At 37.4% G+C, this 15581-nt stretch overlaps 1 protein-coding gene across 1 annotated transcript in view; it reads left to right on the forward strand.

The window, feature by feature from the left end:
- The window catches only part of LOC117994911 (uncharacterized), a 43072-nt gene that overhangs the window by 2778 nt on the left and 24713 nt on the right, over nucleotides 1-15581 (forward strand). Inside the window, 8 exon segments of the mRNA XM_069508115.1 lie at nucleotides 445-547; nucleotides 1116-1282; nucleotides 1323-1447; nucleotides 2396-2518; nucleotides 4267-4428; nucleotides 5139-5315; nucleotides 6056-6168; nucleotides 6349-7708. Of these exon segments, the coding sequence (XP_069364216.1) occupies nucleotides 445-547; nucleotides 1116-1282; nucleotides 1323-1447; nucleotides 2396-2518; nucleotides 4267-4428; nucleotides 5139-5315; nucleotides 6056-6168; nucleotides 6349-7708 (2330 nt within the window).

The following is a 15581-nucleotide window of genomic DNA, read 5'->3' on the forward strand; positions in this document are numbered from 1 at the left end:
ATTTGTTTTTAGTGTTCCGCACCCGCAAGGTGTCAGCGGGACCGCGTGGATTTAGGTTTTTAAAAACTCCCGTGGGAACTCTTCAATTTTCCGGGATAAAAAGTAGGCTATGTCTCGTCCCCTGGATGCAAGCTATCGTCTACCATATCTGTACCAAATTTCGTCAAAACCGGTTGAATGGTTGAGCCGTGAACAGCTGGCAGACAGACAGACATACAGACAGACACACATTCGCATTTATAATACCAGCTGATGCCCGCCACTTCGTCCTCGTGGATTTACATTTTTCAAAATCCCGCGGGAACTCTTTGATTTTGCGTCCACTGCTGGACATAGGCCTTCCCAAGAGCGCGCCACCACACACGATCTTCCGCCTTCCTCATCCACCCACTTCCCGCTATCTTCCTAAGAAACTTAATTAATTTAATTATTTTTATATTACAGAGGCAATCAGCACAAACGTGAACAGAATGTTGGGAGGCCTGGAGCGCCACCCCGCCCATCCGGCAAGACTCTTCATAAGCGCGCAACGCTCCCCGTTCCCCAGGTAAGCTAGACCCCACGCCCACCGCTGGACATAGCTCTCTTGTTGTATAGAACATTTACACGATAAATCAAAAACTGTGATTCATAAAAATATATAAAAATCTGTTTTAGAGTCCACAGGTGAAGCCCTTTCATATGATACAACACTTGATATAGCTATCTTACTTTGATAATTGAAAATACTAATTATTAGTTCATGACCACAATAGTTTTTTGTGTGATGTAACCACAAATTCACGGTTTTCAGATTTTTCCCCGAATGTTCTTCCTAAAAAATTTCATAATTCTTAGTCAACGGGAAGTACCCTGTAGGTTTCTTGCGTGCGTGCGTATGTGCGTGCGTGTGTGCGTGCGTGCGTGCGTGCGTGCGTGCGTGCGTGCGTGCGTGCGTGCGCGCGCGTGTGTGTGTGTGTGTGTGTGTGTGTGTGTGTGTGTGTGTGTGTGTGTGTGTGTGTGTGTGTGTGTGTGTGTGTGTGTGTGAGTGTGAACGCTCCTCTTTGTTATACATTGTCTAGTGTAATGTGCTAAGTTATAACGAAGTTTGAGTTAATACGTTCTGTTCTCCTCAGACACCGTTGCTTTCCAATCTGGCCCGAGGATGAGGAGGAGGGGCGAGTGGGGCCACAGACCTGCAGCGGGCCCCAGTTCACTCTCTCGAAGGCGCTGCTGCTAGATCTGAGTACCACATGTCCCCACCTCACCACTCTGGCGCTCGACTATTGCAACATCGACTGCAGTACTGTGAGTATATCCTGATGATGAGGAGGAAGGGTGAGTGGGGCCACAGAGCTGCAGCGGGCCCCAGTTCACTCTCTCTAAGGCGCTGCTGCTAGATCTGAGTACCACATGTCCCCACCTCACCACTCTGGCGCTCGAGTATTGCAACATCGACTGCAGTACTGTGAGTATATCCTGATGATGAGGAGGAAGGGTGAGTGGGGCCACAGAGCTGCAGCGGGCCCCAGTTCACTCTCTCTAAGGCGCTGCTGTTAGATCTGAGTACCACATGTTCCTCACCAAACTAGCTTCAGCTTCGCAACCCGTTGAGCTATGTCGATTACTCTAGTTCTCCTACGGATCTCCTCATGTCTGATTTGATGACGTAGAGAAACTCCGCACATAGCTCTCTCCATCGCCCGCTGAGCGACTCTGAGCTTTCTTATGATGAATTTTATATACCTACCTACTAGTAAATATTGTATTTAATTATTTTTTTAAAAAGAATATTAGCCATGTTAAATGACTAATATTCCCCTTTCCTCTCCAACTAAGCGTCAAGCTTGTGTAAGGAGTAGGTACGACAATAGTGCAACGGGCGGGGTTTGAACCGTCGACTTTTCGGTTTCAGTCCACTCCTTTACCCGTTGAGCTATTGAGGCTCTAAATAAATAAAAGTAACTTAATTTTTAGGGTTCCGTACCTCAAAAGGAAAAACGGAACCCTTATAGGATCACTTTGTTGTCTGTCTGTCAAGAAATCTACAGGGTACTTCCCGTTGACCTAGAATCATGAAATTTGGCAGGTAGGTAGGTCTTATAGCTGACATTCGGGGAAAAATCTGAAAAACGTGAATTTGTGGTAACATCACACAAAAAAAAATTAAATTGTTGTCATGAACTAATAATTAATATTTTCAATTTTCTAAGTAAGATAACTATATCAAGTGGGGTATCATATGAAAGGTGTTCACCTGTGCATTCTAAAATAGATTTTTATTTATTTTTATGCATCATAGTTTTTGAATTATCGTGCAAAATGTCGATAAAATATGATTGTAGTACGGAACCCTCAGTGCGCGAGCGTGACTCGCACTTGGCCGGTTTTTGCAATAATGTACCCTTGGTTGCAGACCTCCATCAGTGCCTTCCCACGGATTTTGAAGAAGCTTTCCTTACGTGGAACGAAATGCTACAACATCACTTACGACAAGTCATTCCTGTTCAGGGTCCAGGAGTACATGCCATTTTTGGAGGTAATCTTTCTGCTTTATTATGCTGCTAGCTGATGCCCGCAACTTCGTCCGCGTGGAATTCGTGGGAGGTGGGAGGCTTCGGCCGTGGCTAGTTACCACCCTATCGGCAAAGCCGTGCCGCCAAGCGATTTAGCGTTCCGGTACGATGCCGTGTAGAAACCAAAGGGGTATTGGGTTTAATAAAAACTGCCATACCCCTTCCAGGTTACCCCGCTATCATCTTAGACTGCATCATCTCTTACCACCAGGTGAGATTGCAGTCAAGGGCTAACTTGTATCTGAATAAATAAAATAAAATAAAATTAAGTTTTTAAGTTCAAACCAACAAACCAACAAACCAAAACACACTTTCGCATTTATAGGGCCGGTTGTTTCAAACCATTGGTCTTCGTAAGATACGTTCGTTAAAATTTAACAGACGTAGAGGAACTTTAACATCTGTTAATTTAAGTGCGTTGCTTCATTGTAAAAAAAAAACTGTTCGTTATTGTTATTTTGGTTGCGAAACTAACCCTAAAAATTAACTTACTTCTCCGTATCCTTTTTTTATTTCATTTTAAGTATATTAAATTATATACATAGTTATTAATATTGCTACTTCGCATTTTAAACACTTTTTCTTTTTTACAAATTCTCTTTCATCTTAAAAAAAAAACTACCATTAAAAGCATTGAATTAAATTGATTCCATTATAATTTGTAAATAAAATATTCTGTTTGTAAGATGTATGAAGTTACGAACTGATTTGACGATCAACAATGGCGCCAGCACTGGTTAACGTAAACGTAACTTTTTAACGAACGTTAGCGCTAACTAATAGATGCTGAATCAACGCTTTTTCTTTCCTTCCGTTCGTTAGCGCCATATTTAAAGGTAACGTGTCCGTCAAAATTTGTTGAAACAACCGGCCCATAATAAGGGTACAGATAGATAAGTGTGTTTGTTTTTTTGTTCTTCTGGCTTGATAAGTGTGTTGGATAGTTCAACCGCCACCGATTTTTTTTAACTGGCTTAACGGCTCTAGGTGCTAGCCCTTTCGAGCTTTACTCGCAAGTGGTATAGACAGCAGCTGTCCAGCAGATGCGTTGTATTGTAGAGCTTGGACGTGTCTCAGTGCGAGTGGCTGGACCCGGCGACGCTGCTGCCGATCAGCAAGCTGGCGGTGCTGGAAGAGCTGCTGATACAGGACTGCTGCAAGCTTGTATAGCGCTCTCTCTGTTATGCAATCTCATACAAATGATTGAGCCAAAAAACTCAGTAGGCGTTAACCATTTTGAGTGACCAACCAATCATTTGTATGAGATTACGTGAAAGAGTGAGCCCTTTACTATAAGTGTGTTGGAAAGTTCTTTCTGACCAAGAGATTTTTTTTCGTGATTAAAAAAATCGAGACTTGAGAAAAACTTGCCATAAATTTGCTCTGTGTGTCAACTGTCATGTCAAAAGTACGATTGTAGTCCTTAATCTACAGTGCGACAAGGCTTTCTTGGCACTTGAATGACATTGACAGGGGGGCGCTGTTGGAGAACAAAGGGAACACTTGACGGCAACGTTAGTTCCGATTTTCGCCACGCGTCAAGATAGCCTTGTCGCACTGTAAGGGCGAATGACAGTTGACACAGAGTCAATATGGCGAAATTTTTGTCTATTTTTTTTTATTCGCTTAACGGCTCTGGGTTCTAGCCCTTAAGAGCTTTACTCGCAAGTGGTATAGACAGCAGTTCTCCAGCAGATGCGTTGTATTGTAGAGCGTGGACGTGTCTCAGTGCGAGTGGCTGGACCCGGCGACGCTGCTGCCGATCAGCAAGCTGGCGGTGCTGAAGGAGCTGCTGATGCAAGACTGCTGCAAGCTGACCGAGTTTGTCGCTTACGCATCTCTGACCGCGAGATACGGGTTTAAAGCTTTGAAGGTATGTATAAAATATAATCTACATATGACGTTTTGTCGGTCTCAAAGACAGAGACAATGCTCTACAAATCCGCTATCTCCTTCTAACTAAAGGTCGGTGTATTTTCCATATTTCCATACTAATATGTTAAATGCAAAAGTACGTCTGTCTGTCTGCTAGCCTTTCACGGCCCATCCGATCAACCGATTTTGATGAAATTTAGCACACAGATAGCTTGCATCCCGGGGAAGGACATATGCTACTTTTTATCCCGAAAAATCAAAGAGTTTCCACGGGATTTTATAAAAACCTAAATCCAAGCGGACGAAGTCGCGGACATCATCTAGTCATTTATAATATGGGTAGTGATAAGATGTCAAATCAAATCAAATGGTTTATTCAAAATAGGTAATAAATTACACTTTTGAAAGTCAGTTGTCGCATTTATAAGATGATTTACTGCCGCACTCAGAGTCGCTTAATCGTTACTTAAGTTTAGTTAAAACGAGACAGATGTATATCTCTCACATAAATCTGTCTCGTTTTAACTCAATCTTAAGTAACGATTAGCGACTCTTGAGTGCGGCTGATAATTTTTACGCGAACTTAAAAACTAAAGCTTCGTAGCTTTAGTTCCAAACGCGCCCAAGTCTGAGAAGAGCCCACAACAAACAGCCGGGTATAATAGACTAAAATAGCCGGGGTTATAGGGGTATTTTGGTGTTTCTCAGAGTCTAGACCTCCGCGGGTCCCCTGTGGGCGACTCGGAGGTGGCTGCGCTGGGCTGGCTTCCTCAGCTGGAGAAGCTGTGGCTGAGCGCGCGCCGCACGACGCGCGTCCAGCCGCACGCGCACTACACGGACGACGAGCGCACGACGCACGTGCAGCTGCACGAATGGGAGACCCATGTGAGATTTTATTTATTTATCTCACTGGCTAGGAAAGCCTCTCTTTGTCCTTCAAAATCTGCGTGGAAAAGTCCATTTTAACCGCTAGCGTGGAAAGAACTTTTAAAATAAGAACCTATGTTACTCAGGAATAATGTAGAATAATATAGCGACTGATGAAAGGATTTTCAAAATCGGTTCAGTAGTTCCAGAGATTACTTCCTACAAACAAACTCAAAAACTTTAACTCTTTATATATTATCTTAATGGATTAATACAGAAAACAATATAATAAGGTTTGTAAAAATTACACTCGCAATATGTAGGTGTGACTCGACGGGTATTTTAAAAATAGTTGTCCCACTGAGTAACAATGGCACCGATTCCGTTGTCTTTCTCTATACTAAATTTAAAGTATCTGCATCCTTTTCTTTTTAACAATGCTAAAAAGGGACAGAACATGAACTTTACATTTAAAGACTCTAAATTTTAGTGCACGCTACAAATTTAAACAGTAAGCTCGCGACTGTGCGCTATAATCACGGGTTTTACCATCTAAAAATTAAATTTAAAACTGTCAAACGGCGTCTGTCCTTTTCATATTACATTAGTAAGAAGAGGATGCGAATACTCTAAAATTAGGTTGTGCTCAGAATCGGTACCACTGTTACTCAACGGGACAACTATTTTTAAAAATTCCCATTGAGTCACAGTGTTACACACTGTGACTCAACGGGAATAACCTTTAGTGATTGTTTCAGGAACCGGATTGCTTCAAGAAATGCAGCCCAGACACAAGTATGGAAGACATTGGGAATGGTACGGGGGAGCCTATACCACCCACATATATAAACCATGAGACCAATTATGAAAGGTACGTTAGATATAATGTATTTTGAAGACATATATAGAAGGAAAAGGTGACTGACTGACTAATCTATCAACACACAGCTCAAACTACTGGATGGATCGTACTGAAATTTGGCATGACTATTATGACGTAGGCATCCGCTAAGAAAGGATTTTTGAAAATTCAACCCCAATTTTGTTTCAGATCTCAATCAAAAGATACGAACGGAAACAAAAACAACGAAGATAAAAAAGGTACCAAAAGAAAACCTAACAGAGGTGCAGGAGATGACACAGATAATGACAGAGACGATAACGGCGAGCCGTCCTGCAAACAGATACGAACAGAAGTGGAAATTACCATCGAAAGTAATAATCCCAATACTGGAACACCCGTCGTAGAAAACGATGAAAACAATTGCATATTCGATGAAATCGGGAAAGCTTGCAGCAGAATCGCAGAAGAAATGATTGTGAACAACGTGGATCCTAACTCACAAGATAATATAAATAATCCTATGGGGAATGTAGAAATTGCGAAGGTTGAAATCGATTTTAGGGTTATTAACGTCGATGGTTTGAGGAAGACACGCAATAGTCGTGATGGCAACGATCGCAATCAAAATAACAATAGTGAAGATCGGCCCAGGTGTAGTAACGATGGGGAAAATCAATCGAACGACGATAGAAACGAGAGATCGATCGATTCCGTCAAAATCGATCACGGAATGGATAGAGAGAACAATGTTATGCTTCTAGCGAGCTCTTCTAGACCCGATAACGGACCATCGACGTCTAAACAACCTGATGATTGCCAAAAAACTCCAAATAAAAAACTGACTGACGATAAAAAAGAAGTATCTCTAGGTTATATACGTTTTAGAAGGAACCAAAATCCGGTGTACGTGAATATGAATCGTGAAGTGGATCAAAATCGAAACGATGAAAGTGATTTGGAAAAGGACGAAAGTGAAAATAAAATGGAGGATCCGAAACCGGGTCCGAGTGAAGAGCGAGTCAATGACGGCGCTTCGACCTCCAATGATGGTCAAAATGATAAGGCTGATGATAAAAGATTTCCAATATTTTTGAATTGTCCCCCAGAGAACGTGCAAAGGGAGCCTTTGCCCCCAGTGCAATATCATATAGAACCTAGGCATCATGTCTTGTATGTGGGTGTAGGTCCTCAGTTAAATACCTATAGGTTCCCTAGGAATTCATCACAGTTGTTACAGAATTTGAACCTGTCTAGGGTCCATCTGAACTCTAGTGGTCTAGTCACAGATTTCGCTATGCGTCGTTTCGGCAGAGCGGAAGGCGAAGACGTCAATATTATACATTTAGGCCCGGACGGACCCAGGTTAGCGGGTCCGGCGACCGGGTCGCGACCGGACCGGTCTAGCCTCCGGTTTCTATCCGTTACCGGTTATAGAAACATCACAGATCGTAGTCTAGTTCACTTGGCGACGGCGGCTCCTAATTTGTCGTTCATAGATTTTTCTAGTACAAACGTCACGGAGAATGGCGTCGAGAATTTTAGGAGTTTACGCCCTGAATGTGATATAGTATTTAGTCCGTTCCATGACAATGAGGAGCGGGACAGTAACTAAATTTAAAATGGCTGCCCTAGTGCCAAACTTAATGATAAAAATCTTTATTTTTCACACATTAATTTTACAATAACAACTTATTTATAACTAGAGGATGCCCGCGACTTCGTCCGCGTGGATTTCGGTTTTTTAAAATCTCATGGGAACTCTTTGATTTTCCGGGATAAAAAGTAGTATGTCCTTCCCCGGGATGCAAGCTATACCAAATTTCGTGAAAATCGGTTGAACGGTTGGGCCGTGAAAGGCTAGCGAACAGACAGACACACAGACACACTTTCGCATTTATAATATTAGTATGGATAAGATCTTCGAAAAGTTATATTACGCAGGTAAAACTGTAGTAATAAAATGTAGTGATTTATTTGTATCGCGGTAGTTTACGGGGCTACAATTCATTATTAAAGGGAAATAATTTTTAAAATTCATGATTTTTATTTGTTATTAAAATAATTAAATTTCATTTATTAATGGAAAATATTTTTCAATTTTTACAAAAAATATTTTCCCGCATAATGTTAAAAATAAATAAAACTCATGATTTTTTAAAATTATTCTCTTTAATAATGAATTCTAGCCCTATAAACTACCGCCATACAAAAAATCACATCATTTTTACTACAGTCTAACAGTCTATTCCTATAATTGGCCCAAATAAGTTCATTGATAGAACTGTGCATTTCTGCCTTTTTTTTTATTCAGATACAAGTTAGCCCTTGACTGCAATCTCACCTGGTGGTAAGTGATGATGCAGTCTAAGATGATAGCGGGCTAACCTGGAAGGGGTATGGCAGTGATTATTAAACCCATACCCCTTTGGTTTCTACACGGCATCGTACCGGAACGCTAAATCGCTTGGCGGCACGGCTTTGCCGGTAGGGTGGTAACCAGCCACGGCCGAAGCCTCCCACCAGACCAGACCAGAAATTTAGAAATTATAAAATTCCAAACCCCTGCCAGGAATTGAACCCGGGACCTCCCACTATTAAGACCACAGCGCTCACCACTGTGCCAGGGATGTCGCAAATATAATGAATATAATGAAATGTTGCAACAATGCATGCAACAAAATAATCATTTTGTTGCATTGATTATATCAAAGTTTGGAACTAGAGGCCCCAACTATATATGAACAATAAATTAATTATATCATCACAAAATTAATATGTCCACAGTCCAGTCATTGGTAATAGGGTCTTGGACTGAAGTAATAAAATGATGTGATTTTTTCTATAGTGGTAGTTAATTGGGCTAGAATTAATTATTAAAGAGAATAATTTTAAAAAATCATGATATTTATTTAATTTTAACATAATTAATTATTTAAGTCACTCTGTACGCAAAGCGATTAATGACGTCACATTGCCTAAACGACAAATATTTTCAATTTTTTAACATAAGAAATTTTTATGTTAAAAAAATTGAAAAATAGTTGTCGTTTACGCACTGTGACGTCATCATTCGCTTTCCGTACAGCGTGACCTAAAATAAATAAAAATCATGATTTTTTCAATTGTTCTCTTTAATAATGAATTCTAGCCCCATAAACTACCACTATACAAAAAATCACATCATTTTATTACTACAGTCCAAGATCCCATTGGCATATTGTGTTCGACTTGATTTTTAGCAGAATAAAGAATTAAAAGTACCTACTAAATTATTTTTTTATTTTTCATTTAATAAAGGTATAAAATATTATTTTTTGTTAAACGGGGCATATGTTTGCGGATCTTTTTATATATTTTTCCACTATTCAAACACAGCCTGATAGTTTTTAGTTGTCAAATAAATAAATAATGAAAAAAAAACTTTTTTATGTAATATGTGGAGTGATTTTTTTATTTTTGCGTATGCATTCTGTAATAATCCAGCATAATTTATAGCAAATTATACAAAAAATTTCAAACCTTAAAAAGTTTCCTTGATTTGCACGAAAAGTTACCTTATTTAAACGAAAAATAAGGTTATTTTTTTCGATATTTTTTGCAAAAAAAAATTTTTTTGTTACTATGCTTAGTAGTGTGCTGTATATACAGGGTTACAGGAAAATAGGACACGATCCCGTTAAGGGGTTATAGTACAGGACATTAGCTATCAAACGACCCCTAAAGTGCTTATGTAAAAGTGTATCGTTTTCGAGTTATTCATTTTTTTATTTATTTTTAGGTAAAGGGGTGTTTCCCACTTTAAAAATTAGTAAAAAAAAGAAACAATGTATTTCATCAGATTTTTTTTTATTTCTTGCTAGTGCATATCCTTGTTAATAATAAACAGTTATAAAACAAGAAAAATCTTCAAGCATTTTAAAAGTACAGCCCAAAAACTGTAAAAGTTTTCGATTTTTAAATTTAATACTTTGAATAACTTGCAAATTTTCTGTGAAAATTACTATGGCACTTATCCTGCGGATTATTTTTAAAACATCTACGTTTCGTTGGCTATCCATTGGTATAAAAAGATTACAAAAAAAATCATAAAATCAAGAAAAAATTACACAACAAAGAGACTGACTGGTAGAAAATTCTAACAAATGCTATTGCCAAAGAATTAAATCAGAATCAATGTAAAAACGAGTTTAATGCAAAATGGTTAAAGATTATTTTTCAATGAGGTCAAAAGGTGTAGGAATTAAATTTACCTTTTATTTTTATGATTTAGTAAATAAGAGACTTTATATTAAAAAATAAACTTGGAGTGTATTTTCTATTAATATTCTATTCATTCGTTCTGCTCTCCCATTTTGCTCTGGTGTATACGGATTACTAGTTTGATGAGTAATACCAGAGTCCTTCAGAAATTTTTCAAATGAACGATTGACATATTCCCTGCCATTATCGGACCGGAGTATCTTAATAGATTTATTTAATTCATTTTCAACACTGCTTTTAAATTCTTGAAACTTTTCTAAGGCTTCGCTTTTGTTGGCTAAAGTATAAACAAACACTTTACCTGAATAATCATCGACAAAAGTTATAAAGTACCTGGCACCTCCTAGCGACAGTGTCTCCATCGGACCGCAAATGTCAGAATGGATCAGTTCTAGCAAATCATTTGCTCGGGAACCAACATGCTTGAAAGGTTGCCTGGTTTGCTTGCCTTGAAGGCACGGTGTACATAATACATCTTCTTTCTGCTTTGTCAAGTTGATACCAAGTGCACAGTCTTGTAATTTGTACAAGTCATTAAAATTCAAATGAGCCAATCTTTGATGCCAAAGAAAATTAGAATTATCTGTGACAGCAGAAAAACCTCTAGATTCACTTGTGTTGAGTTTATAAGTCCCATTAAAACAATTGGCTGTTGCAACAATTACTTCTTTGTCGTTCAAAATCCGGCAGCCATTATTAGAAAACTCAATTTTACAACCATTTTCAATTATTTTGCTCACTGATAATAAATTGGTTGCTAAATCAGGTACATAAAATACATTATTTACCTTAATCTTGTTGGATGAACCATTAGTTCCCGGGATGGTTATAGTGGTACTTCCACACAATTCGACTTTGAGCACCTTGTCATCTGCTATACGTACATGAGATTGACTCGGCAAACATACATCTGATAGCCATTCCTTATGTTTGGTCATGTGTACAGATGCTCCGGAGTCTATGTACCAACTATGTTCATCGTTGACTGAAACGGCTGAAAATGCAGCTACAAAACCACTGTTATTACTCTTATTTTCAGATTTTCTGTCCTTATTTCTACAAAATTTACTAATATGGCCAAATTTATTGCAATTATAGCAACGTGGACCCTTGGATTTGCCTTTATTACTACTATTGTTCTTAATATTCTGAGATTTAGAGATATAAAATGCTGCAGATGAATGCAAAATTTTTGTTTTAACAGCATCAGCGGAGATAGTAATGCCTGAGCTTTCTAAGGCCATGAGCATAGGCTTATACGTGTCGGGTAGGCCCGCTAACAGAAGTGTGCCTAGCCATTCATCATCGATTTTGAAATTAATGCTACGCAGCTTATGCGCAGTCGACATTATTTTATTGACATAATCTTCGATGCTGTTACTATTATCCAATGTAGTAGTTATAAGTGTTTTTAACAATCCAACTTTTCTCGTTAGGCCGGAATCACTAAAAGCTTTAGATAAATTGTCCCATACCTGCTTAGCGGACGTGCATTCTTCGATGTGCACGTAGTTTATGGGGTCGACGAGCAAAATTATTTTTGATCTTGCCTTTTTATCCTTTAATGGGTCCACTTGCTTGCCCGTGATACACTCCCAGAGTTCTTCATGTTCCAAGTAAGTTTGTACAGCGAACTTCCATGTCGAATAATTATCTCTGCCGCTTAATTTCTCAATGCTAAATGAGTTATTACTTATCAACGACATTTCGAAAAATAATTACTTTGTGCCGTGTACAAAATCACGTTGGCAAAAATTTTTATCTTTATGAATCTTTGAAATCTTTACACTTCGTGCTGAATATAAAATATATATACGCTCTGCTACCATGTAGGAATTAAATTTACCTTTTATTTTTATGATTTAGTAAATAAGAGACTTTATATTAAAAAATAAACTTGGATATTGATATTGTTACAGCGGCAATAAAAATACACATTCTGTACAAACTTCAAGTCTCTACCTATAAGGGTTCACGTGATACAGTCCACTGACAGACAAACGGACGGCCGGACAGACGGTCGGACGAACATGAAATTTTCACGGAATGTGTATTTCTTTTGCCGCTATAATAACAAATACTAAAAATTACAAAATGGCCGCCATGAAAATTAAAAAAAATTAAAAAGTGTTATTTCTTGTACGATGGTACGGAACCCTTCATGTGCGAGCCCAACTCGCACTTGACTGATTTTATTTTACCTTTTGACCCCATTGATAAATAATCTTTAACGATTTTGCATTAAACTCGTTTTTACATTGATTCTGATTTAATTCTTTGGCAATAGCATTTGTTGAAATTTTCTACCTGGTCTCTTTGTTGTGTAATTTTTTCTTGATTTTATGGTTTTTTTTGTAATCTTTTTGTACCAATGGATAGCCAACAAAATGTAGATGTTTTTAAAATAATCCGCAGGATAAGTGCCATAGCAATTTTTATAGAAAATTTGCAAGTTATTCAAAGTATTAAATTTAAAAATCGAAAAATTTTACAGTTTTTGGGCTGGAATTTTAAAATTCTTGAAGATTTTTCTTGTTTTATAACTGTTTATTATTAACAAGGATATGCACTAGCAAGAAATAAAAAAAAATCTGATGAAATACATTGTTTCTCTTTTTTACTAATTTTTAAAGTGGCAAACACCCCTTTACCTAAAAAAAAATAAAAAAATGAATAACTCGAAAACGATACACTTTCGCATAAGCACTTTAGGAGTCGTTTGATAGCTAATGTCCTGTACTATAACCCCCTAACGGGATCGTGTCCTCTTTTCCTGTAACCCTGTATATTTTTTGCAATTTTTTTTATTAAAATTGCCAACAAAACTGTGCTGAAAAAAATGAAACTTCAATACATTAAGTTTTACGGTTAAAAATCAAGTATTTCGATGATTTACCCATTAGATTTAAGTTTTTTTCTAAAAAGTTTATTTTCATCGTCGATTCATAAATTATTAAGTGCAAAAAGATCTCAAAGAGTTAAAAATTAGTTTTTTTAATAAAATTATTAGGTAATCGATTCGGCTTTCTATTTTCTTATATAGGTCTAAAAGTAGTGTTGTCTTTATCACAATGTTCCTTTCTGAAAAGGATAGTAATATGTTTACACTTGTCGGAGATTTTGTAAAACCGAACCACCAAATCGGTATTAGTACACTAAATTTTTATCGGACGAAAATATCAGGAGCGAAAAAACGGATGACAGATTGGGCTGAAATTTGGCATGCAGACAGCTATTATAATAGCTATCTATCTGCATGCCAATTTTTTTAACGGATGTCTGAAATTTCAACCCCTCAAATTTTTTTAAAGGGTTTCTGAAAATTCAACCCCTTACGGCTGCACTGCACTTTCGTCATCCGAGTTCTATCCGTCATCCGTGAGAATACCAGCGATTATCTACGACATATGTCATAAGCCGTAAGGGGATAGAATAGTCCACGCGGACGAAGTCGCGGGCGTGAGCTAGTTTATCTATAATCTGATTGGTCGAAAACACGTCTCGGTTACGCTCCGATAGATACGAGGCATAAGACAGATCTATAAAGCGTACTCTGTGTTTATTAAGAGTTTAAAAAAGACAAAGTTATGTCTCTGACATAAATCTGTCTCATTTTATCTCTAAAAGTCAGCTAAGTGAAAGTACGCTCAGATCTAAGACATTTTTTTTTAAATTTATAGACTAGCGCTTGGCTTCAATCAGACCAGCAGGGTGATTAGCTAACTCAGTGTCTAACATTGAATGATAGCCACTGAGCTCATTTTTTAATCCGTTGAAGGTTTTCTACCAAAAAATATTTTAATATCACCCAGTGAAGCAGCAATGTAGAACCAACCAATCTCGGTGGCTATCATTCAGTGTTAGACACTGAGTTAGCGAATCGCCTAGCTGGTGGCAAGTGATGATGCAGCCTAAGATGCTAGCGCGCTTGTCTAGAAGATGTCTATAATAAAGTCTAAGTAAAGTCTTACTCGAAGTTTAGTGTACTAGTTGATTTGGTATTAATTTAATTAGAATTATCTTGAATAAGGCCCGATTCATACTAATATAATTTAATTGGTCACCCATCCGTCTAACAACTTGGATGAACGTTAAGGTGATTTGATAGACCCAGCCGCGAAAATTCAAATTTTAGTTAGTTTTTCGAAAATAGTAGACTAATCATACATCGATGGTTTATGGTAATGAGTTTTGCGGGCATAACATTTATCCATCTACATGTTTTTCCATAAAACTTTGGTCAAAAATACTCATTTACTTCATATTTGTGCAAATCTAGGAAAATTCAGAAAATTATCTTTCAGGAAGCCTTCGGTGTATGATTAGTCTACTATTTTCGAAAAACTAACTAAAATTTGAATTTTCGCGGCTGGGTCTATCAAATCACCTTAAGTAAAGCAATAGTTTCTCATGTCTATATCTTTAGCTGAATAAACTTATTTTTTATTATAGACTATAGTGCGAATCGAGCTTTAATTTTTCATAAACTTTGGATGTTAGTATTGTAAGCATTAACTTATCAAAAATTATTTCAGCAATGGTGATCATTAATGATTTAAATTTATTTTCTATACCTTCCATGAAAATATTAAAGCTTTTTTTATGTTTGTCAATAAGTACTTGTATTGAAAAAAGGAGCGATTAATAAAACATTAGGAATGTACATTCAATGAGAATGACATTCAGAATCTAAGGATGAATCCAGATTAAGTAACATGTTATAAAACTTTGTTACATAACACGCCCGCAAAATTCACAATATTATACATTGCTGTATGTATGTGAGTATAACATATTGCTAACATAACAAGTTTGTCTTTATCTGAATAACAGTGCAATATAAGAATGTTATGTAACATACTGTTGGCGAGTGCTACACACTCTTTCTGGATCGGCGATATTTGGATCGAACCATAATAACAATATGTACATTGTAATATAACATGTAAAGTTATATATTATATATTTGGATTCATATTTCTTAGGCATGGGATTTTTGTGTTCAGTATTTGGTTTTTTTGAAAAACTAAGAAGTTAAATTATATAGTTTTTAATTCTTTTTCTAATTAATAAAGTGATATTCAAATATAGGGAAGTTTTTATTTTTTCATCATTTTATCGACCACTACTGAGAACGGATCTCCTCTCAGAATGAGAAAGTTTAGGACGTAGTCTACCAC

This window comes from Maniola hyperantus, chromosome 28 (assembly GCF_902806685.2).
Source record: "Maniola hyperantus chromosome 28, iAphHyp1.2, whole genome shotgun sequence".
NCBI classification, from domain to species: Eukaryota; Metazoa; Arthropoda; class Insecta; order Lepidoptera; family Nymphalidae; genus Maniola; species Maniola hyperantus.